The sequence below is a fragment of the Phacochoerus africanus genome, chromosome 4 (genome assembly GCF_016906955.1).
Source record: "Phacochoerus africanus isolate WHEZ1 chromosome 4, ROS_Pafr_v1, whole genome shotgun sequence".
Taxonomy (NCBI): domain Eukaryota; kingdom Metazoa; phylum Chordata; class Mammalia; order Artiodactyla; family Suidae; genus Phacochoerus; species Phacochoerus africanus.
In genome coordinates this window covers 139,730,075-139,755,871 of record NC_062547.1, presented here as the reverse complement: position 1 = coordinate 139,755,871, position 25,797 = coordinate 139,730,075, and the positions used below count along the sequence as shown (strand labels likewise).

General features: G+C 43.1%; 1 protein-coding gene across 1 annotated transcript in view; it reads left to right on the top strand.

Moving 5' to 3' along the window:
• The first annotated feature begins 1,263 nt into the window (after positions 1-1,263).
• The window catches only part of KLHL3 (kelch like family member 3), a 121,320-nt gene continuing 96,786 nt past the window's right edge, over positions 1,264-25,797 (top strand). Inside the window, exons 1-2 of the mRNA XM_047778696.1 lie at positions 1,264-1,702; positions 15,887-16,006. Coding sequence (XP_047634652.1) covers positions 1,647-1,702; positions 15,887-16,006 — 176 coding nt within the window. The 5' untranslated portion in view covers positions 1,264-1,646. The remainder of the gene's footprint in view (positions 1,703-15,886; positions 16,007-25,797) is intronic.

Genomic DNA, 25,797 nt, shown 5'->3' with positions numbered 1-25,797 from the left:
GGGCCGCTTCTAACTTGAGGAAGGATGCGTTTGAGTCATGGAGGACATTGTGCTGTCGGGGCAGGGGGTAATCTTTGAGAGTAGCACACTAGCCAGTTTGAACTCAGGAGGCTGTGTAAAGTTTGAGTGGCTTTTAGTTTTTGTTACTTCAGTGTCCAGCCTCCCCTCGCTATGGTCTCAGTGTTTTCTGGCAGTGAAGGAATCTAACAGGTCAAAATTATAATAGGTTTACTAAGCTCCCTCATACTTTTACATGTATCCTGTTATCCTCCCTAAAGCCCCTTCAAAACATTAGAGTCGGTAAAATTTTTTTCTTAAACAATCTTACAGATTACTCTAATGAGAAGAAAAATGGAACATTTAAGGTATTTTTTGAGTCATGTGATTTTTAGAGCTGAAAGAGACTCCAGAGATTTGTCTGATCTGACCTTATACTGTAGTTGAGGGGCTGAGGTCCAGAGTGGAAAAAAGATTTACTAAAAGTCACTCAACCAGCTGGTGGTAGTATGGATCCTGAAACGTACAGATGTGCGAATAGAGATGCTTGTGTGTCATGTTTTCCAGAAGGATCCAGGAAGCTTCTTAACCCATTTCTGTGGCTAATCAAGCACCAGTGGCTGATTGCCCTGGTTACCTCTGTGCCCTTGACTGTGGCTGCGACGTACAGACTGGTCTCCAGCGTGCCCCAACATTATGTTTCGGCATTACATTGGTCAGAACTGAGGTTCAGCGACTGGAGATTTCAGGGTGCCAGAGGTCCTTGGTGGGAGACTTAGTGGTTGGAGCCATAGCTTAAGTCAGATTGCACCACAGCAGGCTTTAGGAAGATATTTTAGGGGTGCTGCTGTGAAATGTGTGGGCTTCAGTATGGCCTAGGGGAAGTAAACATATGTGGTGTCTATTGTGATGGCTTTACTGAAGTTTAGCCTCTTGTAGTAAAGTAGCGTTTGCTTTGGTTCCCTTTTTCTCATTTCTCTCTGCATTCTTCTTGGTTCTCTCTGGCTCTTTCCCCTTCCTTCTCTCCCCTTAATGGCCTCTCAGAGCTACTGTGATTTTGGGAGAGGGATTTGGAAAATGAGCTGTGACCTACAAGTCGGTTTCCCCAGGTGGATAAACTCCACTGTAAGCCACAGAGGGGCCTCCTCATTCCAGCAATCTGGCCAGGCTGAGAGACTCACAGCCTATGGGGGCAGAGGAAGAGGGTGGGGGCCAGTATTTCTGGGGCTAGTGAGGAGCTGTCTGAGTCTTTGCAGTCTGGGCAGTGGAGACAGGAGGCCCTGGGGTGGGCTAGTCTCCTGGGCTGGGGATGCTGGGCAGATGTGGAAGCAGCTGGAAAGGTGGCTCTGCAGTTGGGTCGCTGGAGCTGCGCTGTTCCTAGGAGACGGAGGAGCAGCAAGCCTGCGGGGGGAGGGGGAGCAAGTGGGTTGCTGCTTTTAGCAGCTGAAAGGACTGCAGGGAGCTCTGGGTAAGACGTTTGCTGCTGCTGCTGCTGCTTCTGCGGTAGAAGCTGCCGCGAGTAAGTCAGAGGAAGGAGGATCGAGAGGGAGGAGGCTTCGTTTGCAGCCATGCTGAATCACTGTTGCTGATCAGATCTCCCGCTGGTTGGCTGGAAGAACTGAGAACAGAGCTAGGATCCTCTGAGGCTTATGCAAAGCTCAGCGGCTACCACCCCGGCTGGGCCTCACACAATGGAGGGTGAAAGGTATGTAGGTATAAGCGTGTGTGTGTGTGTGTGTGTGTGTGTGTGTGTGTGTGTGTGTGTGTGTGTGTGTGTGTACACGCGCTCACGCATGCTCTCAGTTGCAGTCACCAGCTTTTGTGTTGTTGTTGGTTAGGCAGGGTCGGAAGACCTGGCTACTGATGGATCCCAGCAGACGGCAGAGTCCGAGCAGGGAAGCCCCTTTCTCCAGAGATCTGGCTTCCGCAGAGGCAGGTCTGGGTTTGCTGGGCAGTGGAGCAGCCTGAAAGAAGGGACTTCCTGGCTCATGTTCGGGAATAGTTTCAGCTTCAGCTGAATCAGGATCGCCTTTCTCATGCTGTTTCAAGGAGGCGTTTCCCTTTCCTGGCCACTTTCCCGGGGTGTTTTTTCTTTGGTGGGGGTTTTTTGATGTCATAGCAGGATTGGCCTGGCATAGAGTGCTTGCATTTTCACTCTGAAATGCTCACATCGTCAACAAGCGTGCTGATGTCTTTCCTAAAAGTGTGTGTGTGTGTGTGTGTGTGTACCGGTATATACACACAAGTTCAACTAAGAAGGGGAGAAAGCCATTCAGGTGACATTTGCTCGGAACTTTCCTTTGCATTGAAAAGTTTGTGGGATGGTATGGGAAGTTATAGTCTTTAGAGAAACTCCTGCTCCTCCCATAAAATGAACAGAAGGGAATTTAAGTACTTCTGCTGAGTTTAATCTAACTAGCGAGGGGTTGTTTTCTGGCAGGCACATGCATTTTAATAAATTTCTGAGGATCTGGTTCTTTGATTATGAAGGTGCTCAGTGTTGTGCAGGGGCGGGTCATTCCTCTGCATGCTCAACCGTCTCCTCTTCATTCTGTGGGGCTGTGACTGGTAGAGAGCAAGGCTTGCCATTTTTGTTGAGGTGAGGAGACTGCAGGAGAGGTCAGGCCCTGGCTGTGGACCACTGAGGAGGGAGGGCTGCTGCTCTGAGTTGCCAGGTTGATTCAGATGGTAACCAGGTGCTTGAATGGTAACAGGCTCACCTAACTCAACACTGTCTGGAGAGTACCCCAATAAACTCTTTGGCATGGCTTGTCCCAATTCTTGAGGCCCTGAGGCACAATGTTTCTCGTTGTAACTCCCAGGAAGTCTGGGGCTTTTCAGGCTGAGTGTGCTGCTGGCACAGCCTTTGCTTGGGTGCTTTACAGCAGGAGCTTAACGTTGGACTCCATGTAGCCTGCCTGGCAGCAGAGCATCCAAAAGCCTGCTTCTTGGGGCACAGGTAGGCAGTGTCCTCACCTTTTCCTGTTGATCTGATGGCTCACAGAGGGCAGGAGGGACGTGAATGGAGGTTTGGAGATTCTAGACGAGGCCTTTTTACTTGCATATTGGGGCTAAGAGGTCCATGTAAAACTAGCAGCAGCAGAATTGTGTTCTTAGTTTTGTGTTCAGAAATATAATGAGTCCTTGGCCTCTGGGAGCTCTCTAGTTCTTCAACACTGGTGCCTCTCAGCTGGGATGGCTGATGTCTCTGGCATTACAACGCCTAGTTTTTACACACGTTCTTTTGCTTTTCTCCTACCCAGGGCAGAGAAATCCAAACCATGCAGCTTCCAGTGTTAGCCGGGTCACCCAGCTCACTACCTTTTGTTTCTACTCCAGTACCACTTACCCTTCCAGCACTCAAGTCTTCTGAAATCAGGCTCCAGTCCCACCGCTCACCCACTCCCCTCCAAAGAGATCTGTGGATCTCTTGTGATCGCCCTTCCTGTATTCTACTCCCTCCAGCCTCAGATCCTTAGTTTCCAGAGTTCATTTTGCCTGGAATACCTTTTCCTTCCTCTTTTCCAAAAGTTATTCATCTTTCAAGGCCGTTCTAAAATTCCCCTTTGCTTGCAAAGCTAAGCTCCTTAGTCCTGGCAGATGTTCTTCCTAATTCCAGTACCTGTAGTTTGTATCTCATAGTTGGGGACTGAATAATAGGCCCACCCACCAGACAGTTTTATGCTTTTGTTTCATGAATCTTACAAGTCCCCAAACTTGGAGAGGTCCTCGAGGGCAAGGACAGTATCTTTACCTCTGAATACTGCACATTAACTTCTGTGTGGCTGCACACATAGTAGGTGCTAGATAATTATTTGCTGATGAGCTGATGACTTTTGGGAAAGCTCTGATAACCAAGAAGAAAGTTGGTGAGAGAGGTGATTGAAACCTTTGGCCAATAGGTTCATCCTTGGATATCAGCCGTATTATCTCAGCACGGGTAATTGACCCCATGGAATGCTTTGAGGTAGGGGGCAAAGAGGGGGAAGTAGCCTTGTTTCACAAGTTTTATGGGAAACTTAGGGCCAGAGAAGCTGAGTGACTGGCCTGGGATCACATGTCAGACCTCTGGAGACTGGAGGGATCCTGAGTCTGGTGCTTGTTCCACACTTAACCTGCTGAAGCTTAATTGGGGCTGTTTTTAAGCATTAGAATTTTTGAGCCAAGAGATTTCTAATGAACAGTTTTCTTTCTTTGCCATGAGGGTATGAAAATAACTTCTACCTTGAAAGGCTACTCATTAAAAGCATGAGCTTTAGGGTAGCATAGTCCTTGTAGTGAATCTATTTCATAAACTGTATGACCTTGACTGTGTCACAGTTTTTCAGAGTTAATTTTCCGCTTCGGTGTAAAGGGACAAAACTCATATCTCATAGACTCGTTGTGAAGATCAAAGGCAATATGGATAAAGCACCTAGTAAGTTTTTTCTGGCACAGAGTTACGTAATCAGTATGTGGTAATTGCTGTTGTTGGTGGTGTTTGTCTGTGGCCCTGTTGTACCCCATGGTTTGTGCTTGGATCCTACTCAAGGCTTATTTTAGGGCCTTCCTATGTTTATATCTGAATTGGATTGTGTGGGACCATTCCCATGAGAAAATGAGCAGGAACTTTCAGATCGTCATCTTGCATCGAATCTGTCTCCTCACAGGAAGATACCACACAAGGCTTGGCACTTCCTCTTGTAGGTTTCACCAGCACCACTTTAATCCTGCCTTTTATAGACACCTTGAGGCTTCTGGAAGCTTTAGTGGTTTGGAACAATGAATGACTCCTTTGTTCAGGCACAAATCTTAAGAAGAACCTGTGCATTTGCCCTCACCTTTGCAGAACCCGCTGCATGTTCCAGCTCTCTACTGGGCTTTCCGATGCCAAGTTTCCCGTCTCCCTCTGTGAAGAATCACTGTGGCTTGATCAGTCAGGTGAAGATGATTTTGCCTTCCATTTTGCATAGGAAAAGGGTTTCTGGCTCCCAGCTGATACAGTGATAAAGTGTGTGTGTGTGTGTGTGTGTGTGTGTGTGTGTGTGTGTGTGTGTGTGTAGAGCAGATAGGTAGTTGCTTTGGCTACTGGAATTTTATTTCACTTCTGGACATCCATCTTGTGGAATGATCATAGTAAGTCCCCAACTTATATGAGGTAACGAGAAAGGTCAAATTCATAGAAACAGAGAGTAGAATGGTGGTTTCCAGGTGCTGTGGAGAGGGAGAAATGGAGAGTTATTGCTTAATGGGCATGGCCTTTCAATTTGGGAACATGAAAAACTTTTGGAAATGGATGGTTGCACAAGAACATAAACATATTTGAAGCCTCTGAACTACACTCTTGAAGATGGTTAAAACAGTACATTTCAAGTTGTATCTGTTTTACCACAGTTTAAAAAATGTCCATGCACAGTCTGGCATATCCACAGGAATTGTGGAGAATCACAACTTTTGGAAGAAGCATCACAAAAAGGGCAAGTTGGTCGTCCATTTTTCTTAAAATCGTGATGGTTTTCTGCATCAGAAGTGACCGGCCCCATGCTCCCAGTGCTGTGCGGGAAATCTGTGTGAGCTGTCCTTAGCGGGAGAATGGCTGGTCCTCATGGAGGAGAGCCTGCTCCTGGACCTCTCGGAGGTAATCTTTTCACCCTTGATCAGGAACAGAGATCTGACTTTCGAAAAAACATGGTGCAGACAGCTGGTGCTCTCCAAACGCCAAGTTCTGCATTGCCCGATGTAACACTGGCAGGACCCCGGGAGGGGCACAGGCCGAGCGCCCTAGTCTTTCTCTCCTCCTGTCAGCCGTCTCCTCACCCCGGAAGACATGGTGGAAATTGTTCTAGACGTTTTTGGGCATCGCTTTTGCCTGAAGCGTGTGTGCATCTCAACCATGATGATTAAAACCAAATTTTCCATTTTGGAAATACTATTTGGTGAAGCAAGGTTTACAACTGCAAGAAAACAAAATCAGTGGAAAGAAACCTCTTCATTTCCCCACACCCAGATTTGGGTTTTTAAGATTTTGCTTCTTGCTAGGTTTTAGATTGTTAAGACATATCCAGAAAAGAGTATTTTGGGCTAAGTTTTCTAAAGCAAGTGTTGCTTTATTTGATGAAATTTGCCGTCATGGAACTGACCTAATTTTTTTTTTTCTTTTTTGGATAAACCCTAAAACTAGGTTAGACGGAAAAGGACGTTAATGAATGATGTGAAAAATAACTTGAACATATTTTGTTCTTCGATTTTTTTTCCCCTATCAAATAAATTCAGTGGTTGTCAAGTTAGAAATCTGTAACCTTTTATAATTTGAAAGGATTTTTCAGACTCTCAGCCCAATTTCCCAGACTTTTCTTTTTAACTTGTGAAAGTCTATTGTAGCTCCTATCAAAACCACACACATGGAAGAGCCCAGCTCTCCTATTCAAACCAAACAGAAGCTTGGCTTCCGAAATGCCACATAATGAGGGCCAAGTTTTTTCAGTCTTTCTCCTTGTCTAATTCTCTCTGTCTGAACTCAACCGTTTCTCTTAGGTTTTACATTTTTACACAGCCCACATAAGAGATCCCCCCCTGGGTTTTGAAGGAAACAGTCTGTGAATAAGGACTCTTAGAATTGTGATTAGCGGCATACTTGTTCTTGAGCTTTTTTATGAGGGAGCACCTCGGAGGAAGGGCAGCAGCTGCTGGCCAGCTTTGATGAATCATGACGGGCTTGTGTGAAAATTCCAAGTTCAGTTCAATTAACAGTGTCAACTCCAATCCACGCTGCGATTTCCCACGATAAGTGGAGTGAAATCATGCTGAGTCTCAGGTTTCTGGTTTGGCTACACCACGAAGAACCTGAGAGTGTTCAACCTTGGCCTGGTGGGCTGTGGAGCCTATCCCACATCAGTGGACACGGATATCAACAGTGTAGGCCTTGGGGACACACAGGCCTGGGTTTGCCTGTCAGTTCTGTACTTAGTAGTTAACGTGGGGCTTTTGGGCAAGTTTTGTCTCAGTGCCCCAGGAGAGGTAGTGCCTCACTGGGTTGTTCTGAAGATAAAGTGAGATGGTAGAGGTGAAGGCGGCTCTCAGGAAGTGTTAACTGTTATTAACCACCACACAGGAGCTGCAGCCTAGCAAGGCGTGTCTTCCATGTGTGCATGTGGCCCACTGCAGGGAATCAGCCTGATCCTGAGTCCCCTGAGCCGAGGCGGGACCCCTGAAAGAAAGAGGAGGACCTGGAGCTCAATAGCAGCCTGTGTGGAGGGGGGTGTTTCTTGACAGGACTGCACCGCCACACCCTGAATCCCACTGCCTGGGTATCCTCAAGTGCAGGTTCCCTCATTAATCCAGATGCAGAAATATAAATTGGGTCATTTTGGCTTTGCATGTTAGGATTGAGAAGCACGGGATATCTGCAGTTTGCCTCGCCCTCTTTCGGTTGAGAAATCCTCTCTTGTCAGTGTCCTGGTGCTGCCCAGACTCAGAGAAGCGGAGTCATGCTGGGAACTGCTCATGAGAACCTGAGGCACAGTAGTTGGAGTGTCATTTTATTTTTATTTTTATTTATTTATTTGTCTTTTGTCTTTTCAGGGCCGCACCAGTGGCATATGGAGGTTCCCAGGCTAGGGGTTGAATTGGAGCTGCTGCTGCCGGCCTAAGCCACAGCCACAGCAATGCAGGATCCGAGCCACATCTGCGACCTACACCACAGCTCACGGCAACGCTGGATCCTTAACCCACTGAGCAAGGCCAGGGATCCAACATGCAACCTCATGGTTCCTAGTTGGATTCGTTTCTGCTGCACCACGACGGGATCTCTGAGTGTCACTTTATTAATTTGCAATGAAAAGTATTACTGGCACGATGTTCCTGAGGGCCTGCCACCACTTTCATGCCTCCTTGAAGGAGAACCATGAGGGAGGCCAGCTTGATTAAAAGGCTGCATTGTGAGCGTGGTACCAAGTTAGGCATTTGAGTATTTATAGGCTTCAAGTTCCACAACAGGCTCTGACCTGAGGCTGAACCGGATGACTGATGATTAAATCATTTTCATTTATAGATAGTGTGGGATGAGTAGGACCAAGGGTCTTCTCTGTCTGATTCTTGTTTTTCTTTCTTTTTCTTTTTTCTATTTTTTTTTTTTTTTTTTTGCTTTTTAGGGCCGCACTCTCGGCTAGGGGTCCAATTGGAGCTGTAGCTGCCGGCCTACACCACAGCTCACAGCAATGCTGGATCCTTAACCCACTGAGCGAGGCCAGGGATCGAACCCGCAACCTCATGGTTCCTGGTCGGGTTCGTTTCTGCTGCGCCATGATGGGAACTCCCGATTCTTGTTTTTCAATTTATTCTCCTAAAGGGCACTTTCTTTGCTGAGGGATTTTAATGCCTTTGGCATAGTCTTACTCTGATTCAGAGTTGTGTTACCCTCTTTAGGGGACTTTGCCTCTTTTTATTCTATCTCGTCTGTACGTTGAACACAGTGTGCTCGGGCTCTGTGTGTGTGTGGCCCACACCACCTGAACTTTATTGCGTCTCTTGAAGACTTTTATCAGGGATGCAGTTCTTAACCGTCAGCAGTGTTTCTCAGGCTCCCCTTTCCTCTCCTCCCCACTCTCTCACACCCTGGATGCTCGGAACTCGTCATTTGGCAGATCTCACGAGCACTTCTGCGCAATTGGATGTTCAGAGGTTTTTCTGTCTCCTATTTTGGTAACGTACTTTCTACTGTCCTTTCCTTTCCATTCAATGCCTGGATTTTCCTGAGTGATAGAAAAAGCCTGAGAACTGACACAGTAAGCAGCAACCCTTCTTACTTTCTTTCCTCTTCTCTAGCTGATTCTGGCTCTCTTTGCTTCCTCCCCACGTCCTCCTGATTCTCTGTCACCAGTGCAGGGAACTGGATGGGCTAAGGATCACCCCTGCCCCCAACACACACCTCCTGTGGGGAAGTCGAGAGAGATAAAACCAGAATTATTTTAACGAGGGAAGTGAGGAGAGATGGAATAGTCATTAGTTATATCTCATTCATCCATCCATTCATTCACTCAGGAATCATTTATTGAGCACCTGTCATGTGCCAGAAGCTAAGAATACAGAGGGAAGTAAGACACTATCCTGGTTCTCATGGAGCTCAAAATCTAGGGTAGGCAGTGGTGTGCTGGATGGAGCCGGCACTCACCCACGTGCAAGAGCTGCTTGTTAAATTTTTAGGAATTTGTGAGTCAGTTATTAAGTACAGTCCTTATTAAAAATAAAATTAAGTAACTTACTAATAAATTACATTAAAAACAAATGTAATAAAACTCATCAATTCCTAGTTATTTTACTGATATCTATGCCCTTTAGATTATGTCTGTTGTACCTGTGTCGTGGAAATGCTTGCTGGTGATATAATGCACATTTCCTCCCAACTCTGAGTGTTTGGTGACATCACGTTAGTGGCTCAGAGTCTGCTGTGGTGGCAGTATTTACACAAAGGAAATTGTGAAGTGTTACAAATCAGGACTCCCTTTTTTGCAACCAACCGTTAAACATTTACCAGCACACACTCTGTGGGGAAGACAGAGAAGTCAGAGGTAATTACAGTGTGATACAAAGGGAAGCACGGAGGAGGGAAGTTAATCCAGGGTCATGGAGGACCATAGGGAAGACAGAGCTTCAGCAAGAGGTCTGCAGGGCTGGTAGGAAGGAGCTAGACATGGGGCAGCAGCTGGGGATAGGACACAAGAGCCTGGAGTATGCAGGCATTTGTATCTGAGCTCTTCAGTAATGAGCACTCTTCAGGACAGTGATAAGATTATGAAGGGCCAGGACAGGTCTCTGAGATTTAGTCTGAATGCACTGAGGAACCAGTGAGAGGTTCCCCAGAAAATGTTCCCACGCGCACAGTGACAGTCTGTAAAGGTCATTCTGGAACCTGCGAGGGAGGTAGTGTAGAAATCCAGGTAAGAGATGACGACGGCCTGGACTGAGGTCGTGTAGCAGTGGCCATGGGAAGGAGAAGGGGTGGAGAGATACTGGAGGCCCTGGGACGGATAGGACTTGTGGTCGTATGTGAGGTGAGAGAGAAGGGTGAGATCCCAGTTTCTGCCTAGGATAGGTGAGTGGGTGGTTGGTTATGCCTCTGGGATAGGCTTGAGGGAGGGTGGGAGAGCATCAGTTGCGTGTCAGTTTCCGTGAAAAGTCCAAGTAGTGGAGTTCAGACAGACACTGGGAATCTGGATCTGGACTTTGGAGACAGGAGAGGGTAGGAGAAAAGCTGTGGGAAGTGGTATGCCATGAAAGAGGGCCTGCTGTTTAGAGTTTACATGTTTTAATTTACAGTTTCTATAATTAACATTTTATGTGTATTGATTTTTAGTTTACACTGAAGACCAACCCTGCTTTCATTTTTTTTTTAATCATTGGGGTTGAGGGTGCTGGTTGGGGGAGAACATCGTACCCTGCTCTACTGTCTATCACATGTAAGGACAAGTGGAGGGTTTTCAGGTCCGATTGATTGATGACAAGTATGTAATGAAGAAACTGTGGGTATTGCCCTATGCTGGGCAGCTGTATGAGAGTCCTCAGACGTGTAGCTTTTCCTCACCAGGAATGTCGAATCTAGCATGAAGGGGCTGTGTGGGGAAATAGGTGCTGTGAAAAGGTAACCAAACGCAGGTCAGTGTTCTATGTGCTGGTTGAGTTATAAGCCAGAAATACTATAGCAGTTAGGGAAGGCAGGGATCACTTAGGACTGAAGTATTCAAAGGGCTTCATAGAAGAGGCATAACTTACCTGGTCCTGGAAGAACAGATATTTAGATTATGGTACAGGGAAAAAGAGGGGAAATCTATTTGCAGTGGATGGTTCATCTGCTCAGGGCGTAATAAGTACTTAGTAAATATTTAGATTCAGTCCAGGTCAAGGATGGCCTTGACTTCTAGGCAAGAATCATGACTTTATCACATAGACTGATGCTCTTTCAGCTTCTTCACTACAGAGTCCTTTGAAAGGACATTTTACATAGCCATCCAATATGGATGACTGTTTTTGTCTAATGCTATAGGAAAGAACAGGGATCCTGACTGGCCTGTACTTTCTTGCCGTCTCTGTTATCGGTGACCCATTTGAATCTTAAATTTGGTTCTACTAGAATGTTACTGAAACTCTGGTCCTCTGAGCACTGATGAAGGCTCCACTGGTCGGCCGCCAGAGCTTCAGCTCTGGGGAGAAGGGCATGTATAAATGAATGTTGACTTCAGAGACCATTTGGTTGGTTTCATGCTGCTTGCCAGATTATGACACTTTGAAGGCCACATCACCTCAGCTGGGCTGAGTGAGAGTTCTTGGTAGAGTGGGCTTGGAGCCAGGGAGGGGGTGCTTAGCTGGAGCATCTTTGTGCCTGGAGAAATCAACTATTTTGTGCTTCAAGTAAGAGCATTTACTAATAAACACTTTTCAGCAGAAAACGTGTTGTGGCTGTCTGCCTAGAGCGGTGTGTGTGTGTGTGTGTGTGTGTGTGTGTGTAAGCGAGTGAACGAGAGAGAGAGTCAACAAGGGAGCAGGAGAGGTAAGTTTTAGCTGGATCTGGGGAGGTTGGACAGAGATTGGGAATATACCTCAGTGTGGTTTGTGTTTCGCAGGTGGGGAGGTGGACGCACCAGTTTTGCCTGGGATCAAGAGCAAAATATATTAGGGATTGGGCTTTGATTGGGTGGGAGTGAGCTATGTGTTGGACACTAACTAGTTAAGATCTAGTGTCGGTGCGGGGAGAAAGGTTTAGGGAGAGAAAGGTGGAATCTGGCAACTCTGCCTGAACCTGTGATTCTAGGCTGGGGTGTGTGTGTGCGGGTACACATGTGTACACTTCACTGCTGCAGGGTGTAAGCTGTAGTGGAAATAGCTTGGGCTGCTTGGGTTTTAAGGGCACTTGAGCTCAGATGCTGTCTCTGCCACGTATTATCTGTGTGATCTTGTGCAAGGTTCTTAATTTCCTTGAGGCCTCAGACCCTCTTTTTCCTTAGCTTCCTGCTCTGTGGAAGGTCAACAAGTTGCCAAAGAAACTTCTACTTTTCAGAAACCAGGGATCCAGAACCTCCTTCAGACTTCTCATTATTTTCCCAGAGGGGCAGAGCAGGGGAAGAAAAGAGACCTTGGGTTCCTTCTCCTATCAAGCCTTGCCACTTCATCAAGGGTGGAAAGGACTTTGGATGGAATGACGAAACCATATATCCTTTTTCTTGCCAGCTCTGTGGTCATCAGCCACTCACTCTTTGAGGGAGGCTTTCGTGTGAATTGCATTTGTTGAACTTTAATCCTGATAATAGGCAATCTATGTTTGAGGTCTTTTGGTAAACACAACTCTGTATTAACAGAGATGCATCATTATTGGGCCATCCGGAAGGCTGGAAAGTGCAAAGACCAACACAACAAAGAGGAGCAAACCTCCCAGTTAATCGTCACAGTGGAGATTGTTGTCACTGCTTCCAAAATGGCTTTATTTGGTCTACATCTAGACTCTGCATGGAAAATGCAACTAGTAATGTCCACTGGACTTTTATGAGCTCTAATCTTATCAGTTCCCTGTCAAAACCCTTCAGTGGTTCCCTGATTGATACCAGATTATGTCTTCTCTTTTTTAAGTCTCTCTACAATTTGAAAACAACATTTATAATGAATATTTGTGCTGTGTTTTACAGTTCCTACATTTACTCCAGGAATGCATTTAGAGTTTAGTATTAGAAAATATATGTGTTATATACAACATTAAAAGCTTTAAAGAAAAAAATCCATATGGTCATCTCAATAGATTCACAAAAACATTTGAGAAAATTCAATGTAACTTTTTGATAAAAAATACAATGGAATTTTCTTAATTTGATAAAGGGCATCTACAAAATTCTAAAACAAACATGCACAATGGGGAACACTAGAAACGTATTTTTTTAAATCAGGAAGATGACAAAATATTCATTAGTGGACTTTATATTCACAGTTGTGTGGCCATCTTAGCCAGTGCAAAATTTTTGTCAAAAAAGAAATTAGAGGCCTAAGAATTGGAAAGGAGAAAAAAGGACTCTTGGCCGTATATGCAGGGAATGTGACTGCTTGTGTAGAACACCTAGCTGAATCTTCAGAATCTTTGCTATGATAAAATAGAAACAAAAACTGTTCAGTACTTAAGAATAAATTTACTCAAATATATATAAGATCTTCATACATAAAAATATAAAAGTTTGAATGACATTAAAGAAGATCTAAATAAGTGGAGAGACATTCCATGTTCATGGATTAGAAGACAATAGAAAGATGCCAGTTCTATCCAAATTGCTCTATAAATTCAAAGTAATTTCTATCAGAAGCCTATCAGAGTCCTCATGGAGCTTAACAAGTTACTACTAAAATTTATATGACAGATGAAAAAACTGGAATAGCCAAGACACATCTGAAGCGTGGTAATAGGATTGGGGACGTGCCCTACCAGACTTAGACCTTATTATGAAGCTGTAGAAATGGTGTGGTACTGGTAGAGAGTTGGATAAACTGACTAAATGGAGTAAGTAGGAAGTCCAGAAATAGTGCCGTTTATATTTGGAACTTTGATGTATGACTAAAGGTGGCATAACAGGTAAGTGGGAAAAAGAAGTATTCAATAAGTGGAACTTATGGGAAAAATAATATCCATGTTTCATATAGTGACATAAAAATCAATATCAGATAAAACTTAAATATCAAAAGCAAAACTGTTAAACTTTAAGTATAAAATACGAATTTATATCTGTCTGGCCTGGAGTTGGGAAGGATGCCTAACTACAAAAGAAATTATACTTGTGGGGTTTTTAATATAAAGGTTTTCATCTTTATTGGGTGCTCCCCCTCCTTGATAACATTCTCTGTTTTGAGATTTTCGTCTTCGATATTTCTTGTCCTGTGATCAGCTACCTTCTTTGCACCCGGAATGCAAAGAGTCCCAAAGTTCAGGGGTCTGTGGCTTACATTTTCCTGCTGAACTGAAAGTGGAAAGGAAGCCAGAAGAGGTGTCTGTTTTGGTCAGCCAAGCTGTGGTCTGGCACTCTGATTGCACCAGAATGTTCTAATAGTTACAAATCCCAGTGTGAGATTTAGAGGGACTCTCACATCTCCAGAACTTTCTCTTAACCATAGCAGCTCCTTTCTTGGAGCCAGTTTGCGTGGCTGGGTGATAGCATCAACAGAGGGCCACTAGAGGAAGGTAAAGAAAACCAGCGTCATTGTCTTAGAGTTAGAGTGAACTGTGGGTCCCCTGATCTCCACAAGTGGAGAATGTTCTGTTTTTCTACCAGCAAAGCAGAGTTTAGCCTTGTCCAAAGAGAGGGAGCTCCAAGGTCTCAGACTTGCCCTGGAACTGAATAGTTTTTATCAGTTTGTCCTTTCCTTGCTCATTTTTTGGATTCTTCTTTCTCCCCCCACCATAAAATTGAGACATGTTGCCTAGGAGTAGTTGGGCATCAGGCTGTCATCCCTCTGGAATTTGAGTGTTTTGTCTTCAGTATAGAGGACTTTGAGATTATGGCCAAACTGCTCACAAAGATACTCTTTCTTCTTCGTCGTCGTCGTCTTCTTCATCTTTGCCTCGTCCCCTCCTCTTCTCTCTCCTCCCCTCTCCTCCTTCCTTCCTTCCTTTTTCTTCCTCTTATTCCTCCTCCTCTTCTTCTTCAACAATTTACAATCCTTTGTCTTCTGATGGGATTATGGTTTCCCAAGCTTTTACTTTTGTGTCTCCATTCTCCACACTGTAGCCTATGTGATCTTTCTAGAGCACAAATGTGTTCACCTGCTTCGGGCTCCCTCCACTTCTTTGCTTAAAACTCTGATGGCTTCTCTTTGTTTTAGGGTGAAATCTAAACTCCTTAGCTTCGTTTACATGAGACCTGTGCGACTGCTCAGTCTTCTAGCCTCTTTTCTTGATACCCTCCTCCAGTTTGACTAAACTTCCAGGACTTTGAACACCCTTGACTCCTTTTCTCCAGGTCTTTGTTCATATTGTTTCCTCTGCTGGAATACTCTCTTATCTTCCTTTCTCCCTGTTCATTTCTGCTCTTCCTTAAGCTTCTCAGCTTGTAGGAAGTTTTTCCTGACAGCACTGGGGTAGTTTCCTGTCCTCTGTGATTCTGTGACTCTGGTCGCATCATTATGCTTAAGATGTGATGTTTAGATGTTTACTTGGCTTTCTCCTTCTCTGAATGCTAAGCTTCGTGAAAGCAAGGTCTGTAATTTGTTTATTATTGTGTTTCCCTTAAATTGATTTTTTTTTTTTAGTTTAAAATTCTTTTTCATTTTGTGGCCGCACATGTGACATATAGAAGTTCCTGGGCTGGGAGTTGAATTGGAGCTGCAGCCGCAGGCCACAGCCGCAGCCATGGCAATGCCAGATCTGAGCTGCATCTGTGACCTAAACTGCACCTTACGACAACGCTGATCCTTAACCCACTGAGCGAGGCCATCCTCACAAACACTGTAGGGCTCTTTACTGAGCCACAATGGGTGCTCTTCCCTTAAATTGAAATACAGTGCTTGGCATGTAGTAGGCTCCATTGAGTGTTTGTTGAATGAACAAACATCCCTTTGAAGTGAGTGGTAACGAGCTTAGTCTTCCCTCACCACCACCCCTCCTCCTTTTAGGGATGGCCCCTTTGTGGGATAAGGACTTCCCGCTCAGTCACACCAGTGCTGGATGGAAGAAGATAAGCTAGGATCTGATGGATGCACTTTGCCCTGAAACAAATTCCTGGCCCAGTGATTTCTCTCCCTGGGTCTGCAGTGAAGAGAACAGGCTGACCGCAGTGCCTCATGTGGGTGGGCAAGTGCATGAGCCTGTGGCAGGTAGATGAATGAGTTTACCAACATGTGATCTTCTCTCTCCCCGCCCCCCCGCCCCCCCCCCCCTTCCTGTTCACAGCATCAAGCCGAGCTCCCAGCCGCCGATACAGCCTGGGGAAGACGAAAAGAACCAAAGGACGGTCACTGTCAACCCCGCCCACATGGGGAAGGCGTTCAAGGTTATGAATGAACTGCGGAGGTACTTTTCCTATTTTGCCTGTGTCCTTTTGGAAGGGACTTCCTGGGTGAGTGTCATCAGGTACCGAGAACAGAAGTCAAAAGACCACCACCCAGGGAAGTCTCACTCTTCCCCACCCACTCCCAGATGGTCATTTGGCTTTCCCTTTCAAACTCTGATAGAGACAGAATGGCTTCCCCAAATCTCTCCTTTGTCTTTATTTAACGTCTGTCATTTAAGTGCTTAATCACCATGGAAAAATCCTATATGGTTACAGCAGTTCTGTTCATAAACTTGATTTCCAACAAACCAGCTGTGTAAAGGCCAGTAATAGAATGATTGCAACACCTACACACAACTGCAGATTAAAGATTGCGGGTGCTAGGCATTTTCTTTTGGCCTCCCTCTCTCATTCTTTGTTCCGAACTTTGTCTTTGTCAGGACAATTACATGAATGGAACAATACCTAGCTTCTCAGATGCCATTTAACTCTATAAGGGAAAAAATGAAGTGCAAAAGCACTCATCCTGACTGAGCTAAGTGGTGAGGGCTGCACGTGCTATTTGTAAGGCCACTGTGCATGTTAGAGGAGCTTGTTGTAAGAAGGTTCAGGTCCTATGGAATTTTCTTCTATAGGAATGCTGTGCATACAGTCTCTTTTTTACCATAGAGCTCAGGAGCTTCTTTTGCCTGTACAATTATTTTTGTCTTTTTTATTGAAATATAGTTGATTTACAATGTTGTGATAGTTTCGGATATGTAGTGTGCATCTATTAACATGTGATATAGTAGCATGTATCTATTCATCCCAGACTCCTGATTTGTCCCTCTCCCCTCTTTCTCCTTTGGTAACCGTGAGTTTGTTTTCTGTGTCTATGATCATATTTCTCTTTTGTAGATAAATTCATTTGTATCATTTCAATTTTTGTTTTGTTTTGTTTTTTTAGGGCCGCACGTGTGGCACATGGAAGTTCCTAGGCTAAGGGTCGAATTGGAGCTGAAGCTGCCGGCCTACACCACAGCCACAGCAATGGCAGGATCTGAGCCGCATCTGTGACCTACACTACAGCTCACGGCAACACTGGATCCTTAACCCATTGCTCGAGGCCAAGAGTTGAACCTGTGTCCTCATGGATACCAGTTGAATTTGTTACTGCTGAGCCACAGCGGGAACACCAGGGGTCAGACTTTTTAAATTAGAGTTGATTTACAATGCGATGCTAATTTATGCTGTACTGTATTATTTGTTTAGATTGTGGAATCTAAAAATATAAGATGTAAGTGATATATGATATTTGTCTGTCTTAGTTCACTTAGTAAGATAATCTCTAGGTTCATTCATGTTGCTACAAATGGCATTATTTCATTCTACTTATGGCTGAGTAAAATCCCATTGTGTACATGTACCACATCTTCTTTATCCATTCCTCTGTCAGTGGACATTTAGGTTGTGTCCATGTCATGACTGTTGTAAATAGTGTTGCAGTGGGATGAATGTGTTTTTTCAAATTTTGGTTTTCTCTGGGTATATTCTCAGGAGTGAGATTGCTGGACCACGTGGTAGTTCTATTTTTAATTTTTTCAGGACCCTCCATACTGTTCTCCATAATGATTGCACCAGTTCACATCCCCACCAGCAGTGTAGGAGGGTTCCATTTTCTCCACACTCTCTCCAGCTTTTGTTATTTGTAGACTTATTAATGATAGCCATTCTCACCAGTGTGAGGTGGGTACCTCATTGTAGTTCTTATTTGCATTTCTCTAATAATGAGTGATTTTGAGCATCTTTTCCTGTGTCTGTTGTGTCCATGCCATGATTTACCACATATTTCCTCCTATTGTCAGGTGTAACTGTTAATTTCCTCTTTTCTCTCTAGCTCCTGAGCTCCCTGAGGGCAGGGGCAACTTCTTAATCATTTTGATCTGTAGCACCTGCTACTTCATAGGCACTTCAAGTCATTCACCAGAGATGCCCAGGTGGACTGGTTAGGATCTGGGATGGGTGGGTGGCGGTACAAGTTAAAAAATGAAGATAGGTCAATAAAAATGGTCTTTCTTATTGTGTAAATAGTTGTTGTGAAGGAGAAACGCAGGAAATTAGGCATCAGAAATGCCTACCAGGCAATAATTATTAGTTTCTTAAAGTGTGTTGTGAAAGCAAGCATGCAGACTCTGACTTTGGAGAGCCCTTCTTAAGGGGAAGATGCTTGTGCTAAATTTTGAAGGACAAGAGTTAAGGAGATGAAAAGTGGTGGGGTTAGGGAGACAGGTCTTCCAGGCAGAGAGAATGGCATGAGCAAAAAGCACATATATTTGAAGGTATGTTTGTTGGGTAGGAGATTGAACTGCTTGTAAACAAAAGTTCTATATTAGTTTCCTCATTTCTCCTTTCTGCAGGGCCTAATCTTTGGCATTATAAACCAAGTTAAATTAAATTTGTCTTATGCCTCACTGCTCACTTGTTATTAGGCCTCCTCCCAGATTTCCTAGACGCTCCATCCATAGTTGTCTTAGGCATTGGGCAGTGCTAATGTTCATGCCTAATGTTCTTTTGTCACTCAAGTATTTGCGTTGTGTTCCCTAGACACTATGAAGTTCCTCATTTAGTTCCCTTGAGTATGGCTTGTGTCCTTTGTCTGATATAAGACTGTAAGTCTCCAAATAAGCCACCTAACTTCACACTCAAGGAATTAGAAAAAGATCAAACTAGGCTTAAAGTTAGCAGAAGAAAGGAAATAATAAACATTAGAGCATAGATAAAACAAAATAGACACTAGAAGGACAATAGAAAAATAATCAGTGAAACTAAGAGTTGGCTTTTTGAAAAGATCAACACAATTGACAAACCTTTAGCTAGACTAAGATAAGAGAGAGAGGACTCAAAATTTTAAATGAAAGAGGAGACGTTACAGCTGTTATCACAGAAATACAAATGATTATAAGAGGCTGCTATGAACAATTATATGCCAACAAATTGGGTAACCTAGAAGAGATGGATAAATCCTTGCAACATATACACACTACCAGCTGAATCAAGAAGTGGAAAATCTGTGCTGACCAATAATGGCTAAGGAGATTGAAACAGTTATCAAAAGTCTTTGAAGCAGGAAAAGCTTGATAGTTTTTCATGAGCAAATGGTTTCACCAGTGAATTCGACCAAATATTCAAAGAAGAATTAATTAACACCAATCCTTCTCAAACTCTTCCAAGAAGTTGAAGAGGAGGGAAAACTCCCAAACTCATTTAGTTTTGCAGATTAAAAGGTTTTTTTTTTAAATTTTTTTTTATGGCTGTACCCACAGCATATGGAAGTTTCTGGGCCAGGGATTGAATCTGAGCTGCAGCTTTGACCTCTGTCACAGCTGTGACAATACTGGATCCTTTTTTTTTGCTTTTTACTTTTTGCTTTTTAAGTCTGCACCTGTAGCATATGAAAGTTCCCTGGCTAGGTGTCACATCAGGGCTATGGTTGCTGGCCTACACCACAGCTGTAGCAATGACGGGATCTGAGCCATATCTGTAACCTACACCACAGCTCACAGCAATGCTGGATCCTAACACACTGCGTGAGGCCAGGGATCGAACCTTGAACCTACATTTTCATGGATATTAGTTGGGTCCGTTACCACTGAGCCATGATGGGAACTCCCGCTGGATCCTTTTAACCCTCTGTGCTGGGTCAGGAATCGAACCTGTACTTCTGTAGCAACCTGAGCCACTGCAGTTGGGTTCTTAACCCACTGTGCCACAATGGGAACTCCCTAAACTCATTTTAAGAATGCCAGTATAAAGACAAGATAAGGATACACAAGCAACCTAAGGACACTACAAGAAAAGAAAATTACAGGCCAATATCCCCCAAGTGATATTGATGCAAAAATTCTCAACAAAATACTAGCAAACAGTTTATGTATGATCTGGTAAAATATGATCTGGTAAAAGGATCATATACCATGATCAAGTGGGATTTCTCCGTGGGATGTAGGCATGCTTCAGGAAAATCAAATCAACAAATGTGATACACCACATTAATAGAATGAAGGATTAAAAACCATACGATCCTTTGAATAGGTGCAGAAGAAGTGTTTGGCAAAATTAAACATCCTTTCATGATAAAAACTCCCAACAAATTGGGTATAGAAGGATCATACCTCAACATGTTGAAAGCCCTACATGAAAAACCTGCAACTAATATCATACTCAGTGGTGAAAGGCTGAAAACTTTTCCTGTGAGTTCAGGAATAAGACAAGAATGCCCACTTTCACAATCTCTTTTGAACATAGTACTGGAAGTTATAGACAGAGCAGTTAGGCAAGAAGGAGAAATAAAAGGCATCCAAATTAGAAAGGAAGAAGTAAAATCACCTCTGTTTGCATTTAACATGATGCTATATATAGAAAACCCTAAAAAACTCCACCAAAAAACTGTTAAAAGTTATGAACAAATTTGGTAAAGTTGTAAGATACAAAATAGCATTACAAAAGGTCAGTTTGCATTTCTATATACTAAGAATGAACTAGATGAAAAATAAAGGAAACAATCTCATTTACAATAGTGTCAAAACAATAAGATCCTTAGGAATAAATTTTACCAAGAAGGTGAAAGATCTGTACAGTGAGAGCCATAATACATTGCTAAAAGAGATTGAAGAAGATACAAATAAGTAGAAAGATATCCCATGCTTATGGATCAAAATAATTAATATTGTTAAAATGTCCATACTGTTCAAAGCTATCTGTAGTTTCAGTGCAATCCCTGTCAAAATTTCCAATAGTGTTTTTCACAGAAATAGAAAAAACAATCCTAAAATTTGTATGGAACCACAAAAGACTTCAATAGCCAAAGGAATCTTGTAAAAGAAGAGCAGAATTGGAGATACCACACTCTCTAACCACAAAGTACAGGTGACTCTTGAACAAGGCAGGTTTGAACTGTGAGGGTCCACGTATCTGTAGATTTTTCACCCCGCTAACTTCTATAGAACTGTACTGTCTGTGGTTGGTTGAATCCAAGGATGTGGAAATGTGGGTATGGCAGACTGGCTATAAAGTTATACATGGATTTTTGACTGCATGGGGGAAGGGGTTGGCACTCATAACCCTTGTGTTGTTCACGGGTCTACTGTATGTAACAAAACTATGGTAATCAGAACAGTATGGTGCAGACACAAAGATCAGTGGAACATAATTGAGAGCCCAGAAACAAACCCACATGTATATGGTCAACTAATATTTGAAGGAAGAACCAAGAATACCTCATGGGGAAAGGATAGTCTTTGGTGTTAGGAACTGGACATTCACATGCAAAAGAATGAAATTGGACTCCTGTCTTACACTATCCATAAAAATTAACTCACAACGGATTAAAGACTTAAATGTTAAGACCTGAAACTGTAAAACTCCTAAAAGAAAACTGGGAAAAAGCTCCTGTCATTGGTTTTGGCAATGTCATTTTGGATATGATACCAGAACACAAGCAAGAAAAGCAAAAATAAACACGTGGGACTTCATCAAATTAAAAAGCTTCTGCTCAGCAAAGGAAACCATCAATAAAATGAAAAGGCAACCTATAAGAGGGAGAAAATACTGGCAAACCATAAATCTGATAAAAAGTTAATACCCAGAATATTTAAGGAATGTGTACAATTCAATAGAAAAAAATGGTTAAAAAAATGGGAGGACCTGAATAAAGAATACACCCAAAGAGCCAACAGTTTCATGAAAAGGGGCTCAGTGTCAGTAATTGTCAGGGAAATTAAAATAAAAACCATGGACATCACTTCACACCTGTTCAGATGAAAAATTATCAAAAAAATAAATAAATAAGAGGTAGCAAATGCTGGCGAGGCTGTGGAGAAAAGGGACCCTCATGTGCTATTGATAGGAATGTAAATTGGTGCTGCCACTATGGGAAACAGTATGAAGTTTCCTCAAAATTAAAAAAATTGAACTACCATGCTATCTAGCAATCCATTTCTGGGTATATACCTGAAGGAAGTGAAATCTTTATCATGAAGAGATATCTGAAACCCCATGTTCACTGCAGCATTATTCACAGTAGCCAGGACATGAACCCAGCCTAAGTGTTGCTCAGTGGATGAATGGATAAAGATGTGGTGTACATATATGATGAAATGTTATTTGGCTGTCAAAAGAAGGAAGTCCTGCCATTTGCAACAACATGGATGAGGCTTAAGGACATTGTATTAAGTGAAATTAGTCAGGGGCTGGGTGTGGTGATAACTGGGGAGATGTTGGTTGAAGGGTACAAACTTCCGTTATAAGATGCATAAGTTCTGGGGATCTAATAATGTACAACATGGTGACTAGTTAGCAATACTGTATCGTATTCCTGAGAGTTGCTAAGAGAGTAGATCGTAAATGTTCTCACCACAAGAAATAAATGCTAACTATGTGAGATGATAGATGTGTTACCTTACTGTGGCAATTATTTCACAATACACATCAAATCATCATTTTATATACCTTAAACTTACATGTAAATGTTGTGTGTCAATTATATCTCAGTAAAACTGGGAAAATAAGGCTCCTGGTCTCTCATCAGACCTTATTTTACCTGGTGTAGCCAACTCCAGTAACTGCTTAAAGGCAGAACTCAGGCAGTAAGTGGTAATATATATGCACCCCAAATTCCACCCACCCTCACTTTACCCTCTTAGCATTTTTTTCTTCCTCTTGAATGCCTTAAAAAAACCCCACCCTGTTGTGTCCTTGTTCCTTCTTTTGCAAGTTAACCACATTTTTGCATCTTTCCCCAAAAGCATCAACTTAGATTTACCCTCCTCCTACTGCTTCTCTTTTGTATAAACCAGCATTTGCCAAAGTCCGTTCTGAGGAACATTTCCTCAAGATGCTCTGTGGGGAAAAAAGAACTTGGTACCAAAATGAGTTTGAAAAATGCTTTATAAAACTGCTATACTCCCGTCTGAGATTTATAACATATATAGGCGTATTAAAATCTCTGTGAAGTCATACAGTAACTTGTCTAACGAGGGTTTCCCACATGTATTTGAACCCTCTTGTCGTTATGTATAGATTATTTTGTGGAGCTTATCTTAGAGGACACTGGTCCTTTGCTGAAATTTAAGTAAGTAGTCTTCATTTTAGGGTTTTCCAGAGGAACAGAACCACTAATATTTCTATATGTGAATATAAATCTATTATTATTATTATGTTATTTATTTGTATATGTTACTGGTTCTGTTTCTCTGAAAACCAGCTATGTAGATATCGATGTATAAGAGAATACTTATTACAGGAATTGGCGCACATGGTTGTGGAGGCCAAGAACTCCTATGATCTGCTCTCTGCCAACTGGAAAGCCAGTGGTATTGATTCAGTCCAAATCCGAAGGCCTGAAACACAGGAGCCGCTGGTGTAAATTCTGCAGTCCAAGCCCGAGCATCAGGAGCTCCGATGTCTGAGGGCAGGAGATGGACAGGTGAGCTCAGGGGCAGGAGAGAAGTCACCGTTCCGCCACCTTTTTGTTCTGTTCAAGCCTTCTGGGGACCAGATAATGCTTAGCTACGTGGGTGAAAGAGATCGCTTCTCTCTCTCTCTTTTTTTTTTTTTGTCTTTTTGCTATTTCTTTGGGCTGCTCCCACGGCATATGGAGGTTCCCAGGCTAGGGGTCGAATCGGAGCTGCAGCCACCGGCCTACGCCAGAGCCACAGCAACGCGCGATCCAAGCCGCGTCTGCAACCTACACCACAGCTCACGGCAACGCCGGATCGTTAACCCACTGAGCAAGGCCAGGGATCGAACCTGCAACCTCATGGTTCCTAGTCGGATTCGTCAACCACTGCGCCACGACGGGAACTCCGAGATCGCTGTTCTTAATTCTACCAGTTCAAAGGTTAATCTCTTCTGGAGAAACCTTCACAAACACACCTAGTAATGATATTTGACCAGCTTTCTGGGCATCCCTTCACCTGGCTAAGTTGCCACATAAAATAAACCATCACAGTCCTGTTTTTCCTTTTTTGATTTTTTTCAAATGGATCACGATCTGTTTTAAGTTTTGGTTGGGAAGATGTTAGGTAAGGATTAGGCATGGATTTCACTTTCATTTTTCTTTTGACTTTAAAATTTTTCTTTGAATTCTTTGGTAAAAAGAATATATTTATTGTAGAGCATTTAGAAAATACAGGCGAATGAAAAATCATGTATAGTTTTAATACCCAGTGGTAGCCACTGGTAGCACTTTGGAGAAGATCTTTCTTTAAAATATATGTACCTCAACCAGATTTTTATTCTTTTCTTTTTTTTTTTTTTTTTTTTAATGGCCACATCCATGACGTCTGACAGTTCCTGGGCCAGGGATTGAATCTGAGCTGTAGCTGCAACCTATGCTGCAGCTGTAGCAGTGCTGGATCCTTTAATCTACTGTGCTGGGCCGGGGATCGAACCTGTCTCTCTGTAGTGACCTGAGCCATTGCAGTCAGTTCCTAACTCATTGTGCCATGGTGGGAATGCCCAGATTTTTATTCTTTTTTTTTTTTTAGCGATTTATTTATTTTTAAATGATTTTAATTTTTTCATTATAGCTGGTTTACAGTTTCTGTCAATTTTCTACTGTACAGCAAAGTGACCCAGTCACACATACATATATACATCCTTTTGCTGACATTACCATCCATCATAAGTGACTAGATGTAGTTCTCTGTGCTATACAGCAGGATCTCACTGCTTATCCACTCCAAATGCAGAAGTTTGCATCTATTAACCCCAGGTTCCCGGTCCGTCTTACTTCCCCTCCCTCTCCCTTGGCAACCACAAGTCTGTTCTCCGGTTTATACTGAACAGATTTTTTTTTATGTCACTAACTATTCTACACATCATTTAAAGTGGGTGATTTATATTCTATTTTGTTTTTTAAAAAAGTTTCATTGTTGGGTGGTGTTCGTGTCCCTCAAACAAATAACACCTACAGTGGTTATGTGTGGAGCAGGATAGCACAGTGGTCACAGCCTAGACTCTAGAGCCAGGCAGCCTGGTTTCAAACCTTGACTCCGGTACTGAAGAGCTGTGTGGCCCTGGTTAAGTTAATTAATATACCTAACCTTACTTTTGTCAACCCTAAAATGAGGCTAATAATACTTCCAATCTTGCTGGTTTGTTAAGAGGATTAATAATTGCTTAGAGCAGGGACAGCACCTTTTACTACTATTGTTAAATTTGTGCATATTTGTAATTATATACATGTATATAAAATTAACTATAAAGTTAATTCCTGGAAGTAGAATTGCTATTTTAAACAGCATGCATCATCATCATCATAATAATGATAATGATAATAATAATGATAGCAGGTACCCTTAGGTATTTTCATGAGGGCTTGAAGCATAGAGAACATTCTGTGTTAGCTGTGACGGTGATGATGATGATGTGACAGGAACATGGCAGTAAATGAGAGAATCAAAATCTTGCCCTCCATCTCACTTGCATTTTAGATTATACATCAAGCTCTAAGGTATTTAAATGTCTAACTTAAAAAACTAGAGAGGAGGAGTTCCCGTCTTGGCGCAGTGGTTAACGAATCCGACTAGGAACCATGAGGTTGAGGGTTCGGTCCCTGCCCTTGCTCAGTGGGTTAACGATCCGGCGTTGCCGTGAGCTGTGGTGTAGGTTGCAGACGTGGTTCGGATCTCGCGTTGCTGTGGCTCTGGCGTAGGCCGGTGGCTGCAGCTCCGATTCGACCCCTAACCTGGGAACCTCCATATGCCTCGGAAGCGGCCCAAAGAAATAGCAAAAAGACAAAAAAAAAAAACAAAAAACAACCAACCAAACA